Source organism: Cebus imitator, unplaced genomic scaffold (genome assembly GCF_001604975.1).
Source record: "Cebus imitator isolate Cc_AM_T3 unplaced genomic scaffold, Cebus_imitator-1.0 Scaffold613, whole genome shotgun sequence".
NCBI classification, from domain to species: domain Eukaryota; kingdom Metazoa; phylum Chordata; class Mammalia; order Primates; family Cebidae; genus Cebus; species Cebus imitator.
The window spans coordinates 663,221-674,720 of record NW_016107928.1 but is presented as its reverse complement, the minus strand read 5'-3'; the positions used below and the strand labels follow the sequence as shown (position 1 = coordinate 674,720).

General features: G+C 39.7%; 1 protein-coding gene across 1 annotated transcript; it reads left to right on the top strand.

The window, feature by feature from the left end:
• Positions 1-613: 613 nt before the first annotated feature.
• LOC108294958 (60S ribosomal protein L32-like) lies at positions 614-11,427 on the top strand. The gene is made up of 2 exons (XM_037734400.1): positions 614-680; positions 11,024-11,427. The coding sequence occupies exons 1-2, from the start codon at positions 614-616 to the stop codon at positions 11,425-11,427; spliced, it is 471 nt and encodes a 156-aa protein (XP_037590328.1).
• Positions 11,428-11,500: the final 73 nt, after the last annotated feature.

The following is an 11,500-nucleotide window of genomic DNA, read 5'->3' as shown; positions in this document are numbered from 1 at the left end:
GCCATGGGGAACCTGAGGGAAACAGGTGGGGCTGTGAATGCTCCTGTGGACTGGCGATGCTGAGGGTATGTAGCAGTCCACTTGTAGAGGCAACTAGCCATTCAAGGCATGGCAGGGCACAAGAAATAGGGCTGGCATGGCTGAGCATGGTGGCTCATGCCTGTAATCCCAACACTCTGCGAGGCCGAGGCAGGAAGATCACCTGAGACCAAGAATTTGAGACCAGCCTGTCCAACACGGTGAAACCCTCTCTCTACTAAAAATAAAAAAATTAGCTGGGTGTGGTGGCACACACCTGTAACCCCAGCTACTCTGGAGGCTAAAGTAGGAGAATAGCTTGAACCCGGGAGGCAGAGGCTGCAGTGAGCAGAAATCGTGCCACTGCACTCCAAGCTGGGTGACAGAGCAAGACTCCATCAAGAAGGAAGGAAGGAAAGAAGGAAGGAAGGAAGGAGAAAGAAAGGAGAGAGAAAGAGAGAGAGAGAAAGAGAGAGAGAAAAAAAAGGAGAGAGAAAGACAGAAAGACAGAAAGAAAGAAAGCTGGCAGGACAGGTATGGGAAGGTAGTCCCCTGCTTAGAGGCTGGGGCTCAGAGCAGACATCCTCTTTTGTGGATGACACTGACTTTTGTGGGCACTGGAGATGAACAGAAAGCCCACAACCCAGGCAGAAGAGGACCAGGTAAGCTGCCCTACCTCCTGCTAGAAATACTAAGGAAGAGGCTACGCCAACCCCCCTCACCTACACCCCTAGCCCAGAAGTTCTGAGAGCAACCAACATGGACAGAGAACTGCAGTAGAGTATTTCTAAACTCACATGGTGGACGACATGGCTTCCTTTGACCCCTCCAGACCCACCCCACCCTTCTCCACCCACTCTGTGCTCCTAGAGGCGGGCCTGGATGAACTCCATCAAAGGGTTCCTATGTCCTCTGCCTTCCAGTTGACCTTGGTCCCCAGCAGGAGGTGGGAAACCAAGAGGAGAGAGGTCAGAGTATTTATTCCCCCCAAATATCTCCTTGAGAGCTGGATGGCTGTGTCCCTGGACCAAAAGCTACAGCTCCTGTCAAGAGGCCCTCCTCACAGGATTTTCTCTCTCAAGTTTCCAGAGATTGCTTCCTCCTTCTGCTCCTTCTGGCCTGTGGTTTCCCTATACCCTGATATTCCTTTGTAAATAGTCTCTTTATTAAACTCTTCTCAATTTACCTAATCTGAGGGTGTCATCTGTTTCCTGCCAGGACCTGGAATGATACAGATGGCTTGTCTGACAGGACCTATTGATGGAGAATCCAAGAACCCCTTATTATTCTAGGCAGAGTGGGGCAGCCTGCATTTAGCTGGAGGTTACTAAAGGTGCATGAAATGAAGCCAGGAACTTGAGCTCTTTGGGGGTGGGGACTGTCTTACTGGCTTTGCAACACCAGCACTATGGCAAAGTCCGTCTTTTAGTAGGGGGCCTTCTAAGAGCAGGTTTCCATGCTGGCCTAAATTGTTAATTTCATGAAGTTATTCTGATGATACATGAAAGTGAAGGAGAAAACATAAAACAAGCATGTACATGAAATTGGACAAAATACTCCCTTATCAGCTTCCTTTCCCTCTTCTATATAATAAGAAGATACATAGTCTCTTCCATTCCAGTTCATTCCAGATTATACAAAATGTGATTCTAAACTGTTAAAATGAGTCCTATGTGGATACAGAGAAAGAGGCAGAAAAAAAGACACAGAAGTTTTGATTATTTTAACATGTCCATAAACATCAAGAAGTAGGAGTAGTTGTTTTTGTTCCCACTGGGGACTGTGGTAAGTAGGTTTTGTCTGTCTAGCTTACTTTCTCAATCCTTCCTCTGGGTCACTTGAAGATCCCCTCCCTGACTCCACATGACTATGGTGGGTACGTCAATCGGTGTCCTTTCCCGCCCTTGACATTTAATCGTCAGAAGACTAAACCAGAGCCAATCAGATTCTTCTCTAAAATTGATACATGGACAGGTGGACAAACAAGGTCCCTTTCTTCTAGGGCTGCCAAATCTTTCTGCCTGTTACTTGGGTGACCTTAGACAAACCGTTTAACTTCTTTAAGCCTCAATTTTCTCATCTTAAATGAGGTTAATAATACAATCTATTTCATAGGCATTTGTAAGAATCAAATGATATGAAGCATGAGAAAGGTTATTATAACTTTAATGTGTTTTATAATATTAATAAATGAATTGTTATTAAACATAAGTCAAATCATATGACAAATGAATTCATTGTAAGGTATTGGTCAATGACATCTTAAGACATTAAATCTTCCAGGGGTATTTACGTGTTTTAAAGGGGCCCATTATATAAAGCACAAAGATAGAGAACACTAATCTATACTGGCAGAAATTAGGATAGTGGTTAACTTTGCAAGGGTGGGGGGCTTGTGATCAGAGGGAACATATGGAAGCTTCTGAAAGGTGTTGGTTGTGTTCTGTTTCTTGATCTGGGTTCTAGTTACATGGGTATATTGTTGGTAAAGCTTCATTGTCCTGTATGCTTAAGATATGTGCCCTTTTCCATATGTATGGTATGATTTAATAACAAGTCTTTAAAACTTGGAAATTTCTGCTTCCAAGAAGATGGAGTAGGCATGCTTTTCCTTACTCCTCCTACTAAGTACGATGAAAAACTCTGGACATTATATATGAAATGAACATAAGAAGACTTTGAAAGGTGGCACTTTCTTTGAAAGGAGCAAACTTTGAAGGAGATGGCACTTGGAAATATCAATAAGTGTAGACCAAAAAAAAATCCTAACAAAAGCTGTTCTATCTGGCCAAAGAGCCAAGAAAGGAGCAACGCAGGAAAAGAGAAAACTTTTAGACAGAAGCTGCTCTGCTCTAACTAAACACCATAGGAGGGGGAAAAATGTAGCACCATCCTCGTTCACACTAGCAAAGGCCAAGTGGGGAGCCCAGAATTCCACCTTTGCCAGGCTATAACAATGTGCCCTCACCCATCACTGGGATATCTTCAGAGAAGGCCAAGTATGGAGCTAGTACTTTTATCCCTGCTGGGTAACGATGAGGAAACCACATAGGGAACCTGTACTTCCAGCCCGCATCCTTGCTTGGGCAGTATCAGAAGAAGCTTAGTAGAGAGTCAGGACTTCTACCATTGCTCAGCAGTATTTATGCTGTCCTCTCCCTGGGGTGTCAGCGGAGGCCTAGTGGGGAGCCTGAACTCCCACCCCACCCAGCAATAATAAAGAACACGCCCCCCCAGATGTCAACAGAGGCTGAATAGACTTTCTATGCTGAGCTGGCAGTAATGAGGGATCACCCCACCCCCTTCCCTTGCCAATGCAGTGGCCAAAAACCCAGCTAAAACATTAGGTTTAAATAAGACACAGAGTCATAACATAATACCCAAAATGTCCAAGTTTCAATAAAAAATCACTCATCACACTAGAAACAAGGAAAATCTCAAACTGAGTAAAAAAAGATAATCTTTAGATGCCAACACTGAGATGAACCATGAGATAAAATTTCCTGACACAAATTTTAAAGCAGTCATCATAAAAATAATGCAATAAGCAATTACAAGCACACTTGACACAAATGAAAAATGGAATAAATAAATAAATAGTGCCTCAGGAACATGTAGCACTTTAACAAAAGATCTAGCATTGGTATTACTGAAGACCCAAAAGGAAAGAATAGACAGGGTAGGGCTAAGAAAGTATTCAAAGAAATAATGGCTAAAAACATCCCAAATTTGGCAAAAGACATAAACCTAGAGATTCAAGAGGCTGAGTGAACTCCAAACCAAGACACATATAATCAAACTTCTATAAACTAAAGACAAAGAAAAAATTATAAAGGCATCAAAAAACAAATTATACCTTATGGCAGGAGAAAAACAACCAAATAACAGGATTTCACATTAGGAAACAGAGTAGAAGGAAGTGGTACAATATCTTTCAAGTACTAAAAGAAAAGAACTGTCAACCTGCATTTCTTTTTTTTGAGATGGAATCTCACCCTGCCACCCAGGCTGGAGTGAGTGCAATGGTGCGATCTCGGCTCATTGCAACCTCCACCTCCCGGGTTCAAACGATTCTCCTGCCTCAGCCTCCCGAGTAGCTGGGACTACAGATGTGTGCCACCACACCCGATAATTTTTGTATTTTTCATAGAGATGGGGTTTCACCATGTTGGCCAGGCTGGTCTCAAACTACTAACCTCAAGTGATCCAGCCACCTTAGCCTCCCAAAGTGCTAGGATTACAGGCGTGAGCCACCGCACCCAGCTTCAACCTGCATTTCTATATCCAGTGAAAATATCCTTCAGGAATGAAGGGAAAATCCAGACATTCTCAAATATAGGGGAACTAAGATAATTTGTTACCAGCAGATCTACTCTAAATAATGGCTAAAGAAAGTTTATTAAACAAAAAGGAAATGATAAAAGAAGTAACCTTGGAACATGAGAAAGGAAGAGAGAACATGATAAGCAAAATATCTGGGTAAATACAATAGACTTTCCTTCTCCTCCTGGATTTTTAAATCATATTTGACAGTTTAAGCAAAAAATATAACACTGATATAGTTTTAAATGGCTCTGGAAAAAAATCAAGACAATTATATAAATGGGGGAGAATAAATAGACATAGAGGTAAGATTTCTACCTTTCCCTTAAACTGGCAAAGTGATGACACAAATAAACTGTGATTTATATGTATGTATAATGTAATTCCTAGAGAAACCAATAATAAAACAACATAAAAAGATACACTAAAAAACATTATAAATCAATATGGAAGGCAGGAGAAAGAAAATAGAAACTGAAAAAGAGAAATAACAAATAGAAAACAAGAAATAAAGTAGCAAATATAATTATATTTAATGTAAATTATCTAAATATACTAATTACAAGACAGAAAGTGGCAGAGTGGATCAAAAAGCATGAACCAGTTATATACTGTCTATAAGAAACTCATTTCAAATGCAATGATAAAGGCAGATTGAAGGTAAAAGGATGGAAAAAGATATATAATATAAACATGAATCACGATAAAATAGGAATAGCTCTATTATATTAGATAAAGTAGACTGCAAAGAAAAGAAAGTTACCAGAGACAGAAAGAGACATTATATAATGATAAAAGGGTCAGTACACCAAAAGAACATAGCACTTCTATATGTGTTTGCACTAAGTAACAGAGCAGCAATATATGTGACTCAAGATCTGATAGAGCTGAAAGGAGAAATATGCAAATGCACCATTAGAGATGGCAACCTCCCTCTCTCAACAACTGATAGTACAACTAGCCAGAAAATCAGCAAGAATACAGAAAAACTCAACAATATCAATCAACAGGATCTAATCAACATTTACAGAATACTCTACTCAACAACAGCAGAATATACCTCAAGAATTTAGAAAAATGGGCCCTGGTAGTGGCTATAAGAAAAAAGAATTTAGAAAAAGAAAAGCAAAATAAACCCAAAGCAAGCAGAAGGAGATGCATAATATAGATAAGAGAAGAAATCAATGAAATTGAAAACAGTAAAACAATAGAGAAAAATCAATAAAACACAGAGCTGGCTCTTTGAAATCATCAGTAAAATTGATAAACCTCTAACAAGATTGACAAAGAAAGAAAGAGAAAAGATATAAATTACCAATATCAGAAATGAAAAAGGGACTAACACCCTGCAGACATCAAAAGGAAAATAAGGGAATACCATGAACAACTCTACACATAAATTTGACAACTTAGAGGAAATAGACCAATTAATCAAAAATAACAAACTAAAACAACTCACCCAATATGAAATATATAATTTGAATTTCTATATATTAAGGAAATTGAATTTGTAATTTAACCCCACCCCCCAAAAGAAATATCAGATGATTCCACTGGAAAATTCTACCAAATTTAAAAGAATTAAACTAATTCTAAACAATCTCCTTTAGAAAGTAGAAGAGGATGGAACGCTTTACAATTCATTTTGTGCAGCTATTATCCTGGTTAAAAATATATATATAGAAAAAGACGGTACAAAAAAAGATATTAAAGGCCAAATTTCCTCAATATACACGCAGAAGTTCTTAACTAATATTAGCAAATAAAATTCAATAATATATAAAAAGAATTATACAACATGATAGACTTTATTCCAGAGGTACAAGGCTGGTTCAATTTGCTAAAACTACTTAATATAATTCACCATATTACTAAGCTAAAGAAGAAAACTCGTATGACCATATCAATTGATGAAGCAAAAGCATTTGGAAAATTTTAATACCCATTTATGATAATCATAAAACTCTTAGCAAGCTAGGAATAGAGGGGAACTTTTTTTTTTTTTTTGAGACAGAGTCTCGCTCTGTCGCCCAGGTTGGAGTGCAGTGGTGCAATCTCGGCTCACTGCAACCTCTGCCTCCCAGGTTCAAGCAATTCTCCTACCTCAGCCTCCCGAGTAGCTGGGATTATAGGCATGCACCATTAAAAAAAATAATACAACATTTTTTTTTTTCTATTTTTAGTAGAGACGGGGGTTTCACCATATCGGCCAGACTGGTCTCGAACTCATGACCTTGTGATCCACCCGCCTCAGCCTCGCCGAAAGTGCTGAAATTACAGGCATTAGCCACCATGACTGGCCCTAGAGGAGAACTTTTTCAACTCGATAAAGAATATCTACAAAAACCCTACAGTTAATATAATACTTAATGATAAAAGACCGAATGCTTTCCCCTTAGGAGAGGGAAGAAGCCAAAAATGCCCACTCTCATTACTCTTAGTCAACATAGTACAGTACTGGAAGTTCTAGCCAGCACAGTGAGGCAAGAAAAAGGAATATAAGGAATACAGATTAGAAAGAATTCTTTCAAACTGTCCCTATTTGTTGATGACATGGTAGTATATGTAGAAAATCCTAAGGGATTTACAAAAAACAAAAACAAAAAAAAACTACTAGAACTGACAAATGACTTCAGCAAAGACAGTGTTCAAGAAAAACATTAAAAATCAATTGCACTTTTATATACTGGCAAGGAACATGTGAACATGTTCAATTTCACAATTGAAAATAAAATATCATTTACAATCATTCAAAACAAAACATAATATTCTCCAAAGAAGATGTATAGATGGCCAATAAGCACATGAAAAGATGTTCAATATCATTAATCATTTGAGAAATGCAAATGAAAACTACAATGATATAACACCTCACACCTATTAGGGTGGCTTCTATTTTAAAAAACAGAAACTAGGGCCAGGCACAGTAGCTCACACCTGCAATCCCAGCACTTTCAGAGGCCGAGGCAGGTGGATCACCTGAGGTCAGAAGCTCGAGACCAGCCTGTCCAACATAGTGAAACCCCATCTTACTAAAAATACAAAAATTAGCCAGGCATGGTGGCGTGCGCCTGTGGTCCCAGCTACACAGGAGGCAGAGGTAGGAGAATCACTTGAACCTGGGAGATGGAGGTTGCAGTGAGCCAAGATCACACCACTGTACTCCAGCTTGGGCAACAGTGGGAAACTCTGTCTCAAAAACGAACAAACAAACAAAAAACAAAACAAAACAACAAAAACAGAAAGAATCAGGTGTTGGCGAGGATGTGGAGAAATTGGAACCCTTATGCACTGTTGGTGGGAATATAAAATGATACAGTCACTGTGGAAAACAGCATGGCAGTTCCTTTAAAAATTACAAATAGAATTGTCATATGATTGAGCAATTTCATTTCTGGGTATATACCCGAAAGAACTGAAACCTGAAGAGATATTTATATACCCATGTTTATAGCAGCATTATTCACAAATGCTAAAATGTAGAAGCAATCCAAGTGTCCCTCAACAGATAGATGGGTGAGCAAAATGTGGTCTATTCATTACAATGAAATAGTATTCAGCCTTAAAAAGGAAGGAAATCCTGACACATGCTACAACATGGATGAACCTTGAAGACATTAGGCTAAGTGAAATAAACCAGCCATAAAAAGATACATAGTATATGATTCCACTTATAGGAGATACTTAGAATAGTCAAAATTGTAGAAAAAGAATGGTAGCTGCCAGGGGCTGGGAGAATTGGGAAGTGGGGAGTTATGTTTCACACAATGAAAAGAATTGTGGAGATGGAAGTTAATGATGATTGCACAATGTTATGAATGTATTTAATGCCACCGGACTATACACTTAAAAATGGTTAAGGCCGGGCACAGTGGCTCACACCTGTAATCCCAACAATTTGGGAGGCTGAGGCAAGTGGATCACTTGAGTCTAGGAGTTTGAGACCAGCCTGGGCAACATGGCAAAAACCTGTCTCTACAAAAAATACAAAAATTAGCCGGGCATGGTGGTGTGTGCCTGTGGTCCCAGCTACTAGGTTGGCTGAGGTGGGGAGATAGCTTGAACCCAGGAGGTGGAGGTTGCAGTGAGCTGTGATCGTGCCACTGCACTCCAGCCTGGGCGCCAGAGCAAGATCTTGTCTTAAAAAAAAAGGTTAAAATGATAAATTTTATGTATTTTAACACAATAAAAATGAAAAAAACATATATAGGATTTGAATGGTGAAAACTACAAAAATGTTGATGAAAGAAAAAGATTTCAGTATCTGGAGAAATACACTGTGTTCACAGATTGGATGATTCAACATAGTAAGTACATCAATTGATATACAGATTTAATGCAAATACTATCAAAATCCCAGCAAGAATTTTTGAAGATATACATAAGACTATTCTGAAATTTATATGGAAAGGTAAGGAACTAGACTAGTGAAAACAATATATATATTTTTTTGAGATGGAGTTTCGCTCTTCTTGCCCAGGCTGGAGTGCAATGGCACAATCTCGGCTCACTACAACCTCCACCTACTGGGTTCAAGCAATTCTCCTGCCTCAGCCTCCCAAGTAACTGGGATTACAGGCATGTGCCGCTACGTCTGGCTAACTTTTTGTATTTAGTAGAAACAGGGTTTCACCACGTTGGTCAGGCTGGTCTCGAACTCCTGATCTCAGGTAATCCACCTGCCTCAGCCTCCCAAAGTGCTGGGATTACAGGTGTGAGCCACTGCTCCCAGCCTCAATAAAAACAAAATTTAAAGAAGAATAAAGTAGGAGGAATTACTATACCAAATTTCAAGACTTATCGTATAGCTACAGCAATTAGGACTTTGTGTTATTGGTGGAGGGAAAGAGGCATAGATCAATAGAATAGGACACAGAACCCATAAATAGACCCACACAAGTATGGTGAAATGGTCTTTGACAAAAGTGCAAAACAGCTAAATGGAGAAAATGAAGATTTCTCAACAAATGATGTTGGAGCAATTGGGTATCCATAGGCAAAAAATGAACCTTGACCTAAATCTTACTCTTCATGAACAATTAACTCAAATGAATCACCAACTTAAATGTAATACATGAAATGAGAAAACCTTTAGAGAATAATACAGGTGAAAATTGTCAGGGTTCAGGAATAGGCAAAGAGATCTTAGACTTAACACCAAAAGCACAAGTCATAAGTGAAACATTGATAAGTTGGACCTCATCAAAATTTTAAAATTTTCCTGCAGTAAAGATTCTGCTAAGAAGATGAAAAGCCAAGCTACAAATTGGGAGAAAATACTTGTAAATCAATTATCCAACAAAGGACTGGTACATGGAATCTATAAAGAACTCTCAAAACTCAATAATTTAAAAAAAAAAAACTGACTGGGCACAGTGACTCACACCTGTAATCCTAGCACTTTGGGAGGCTGAGGTGGGAAAATCGCTTAAAGCCAGGACTTCAAGACCAGTCTGGGCAACATAGTGAGACCCTATCTCTACAAAAAATTTTAAAAATAATCACGTATGCTGGTGCGCACTGTAGCCCCAGATACTCCGGAGGCAACAACAGGAAGATTGCTTGAGCCCAGAAGGTCGAAGCTACTGCACTCCAGCCTGGATAACAGAATGAGACCCTGTTTCTAAAAAAAAAAGAAAGAGAGAAAGAAAAAGAAAGAAAGAGAGAGAGAGGGAGAGAAAGAAAGAAAGAAAGAAAGAGAGAGAGAGAGAGAGAGGGAGGGAGGGAGGGAGGGAGGGAGGAAGGAAGGAAGGAAGGAAGGAAGGAAGGAAGGAAGGAAGGAAGAAAGAAAGAAAGAGAAAGAAAGAAAGAAAAAGTTATATACTGTATGATTTCATTTGTATAACTTTCTTGACAAAAATCATAGAAGTGGATAACAGATTAGTGGTTGCCAGGGGTCAAGGTAGGATGGGAGAGGAGTGTAGCCATAAAGGGCAACATGAGGGAATCCTTGTGATGATGGAAAGGTTCTGTACCTGTATTGACAATATAATAGTGTCAATATCCTGCTTGCGTTATTGTACTGAAGTTTTTCAATATACTACCATTGGGGAAACTGGGTAAAGGATACATGGAAGTGTCTCTATACTTTTTCTTACACCTGCATGTGAATCTATAATTATCTCAAAATGCTTAATTAATTAATTTTTATTTTATTTTATTTTATTTTGAGATGGAGTTTTGCTCTTGTTGCCCAGGCTGGAGTGCAGTGGTGCCATCTCAGCTCACTGCAACCTCCACCTCCTGGGTTCAAGCGATTCTCGTGCCTCAGCCTTCTGAGTAGCTGGGATTACAGGTGCCTGCCACCACTCCCAGCTAATTTTTTCTTTTGTATTTTCAGTACAGACGGGATTTCACCATGTTGGCCAGGCTGGTCTCAAACTCCTGACCTCAGGTGATCTGCCTGCCTCAGCCTCCCAAAGTGCTGGCATTACAGGCGTGATAAAATGCTTAATTTAAAAAGAAATGGGCCTGGCATGGTGGCTCACACATATAATCCCAGGAGGATCATTTGAGTCTAGGAGGTTGAGGCTGTAGTGAGCCATGATTGTGCCACTACACTGCAGCCCGGGCAATGGAGCAAGACTCTGTCTCAAAAAATAAAATAATAAAATAGTAGAGGGGACTCTCTTCCTCAGGGCTGACTACAGAGGTGTCAGTCATCTCCTCCTTGGCATCACAGCTGCCCTCAGATCCCTTATGAAACTCAAGATTGTCAAAAAGAGGACCAAGAAGTTCATTCTGCACCCGTCACACCAATATGTCAAAATCAAGCCTAACTGGCAGAAACCCAGAGGTATTAACAACAGAGTTTGTAGAAAGCTCAAGGGCCAGATCTGGATGCCCAATGTCGGTTGTGGGAGCAACAGAAAAACAAAGCACATGCTGCCCAGTGGTTTCCGGAAATTCCCGGTCCACAAAATCAAGTTGCTGGAAGTGCTGCTGATGGGCAACAAATCTTACTGTGCTGAGATTGCTCACACTGTTTTCTCCAAGAACCGCGGAGCCATCATGGAAAGAGCCACTCAGCTGGCCATCAGAGTCACCAACCTCAATGCCATACTGTGCAGCAAAGAAAATGAATAGGCAGCTCATGTGCACGTTTGGTGTTTAAAGAAACTATAAAAACTGCCAAAATGTGTATGTGTGTGTATATATA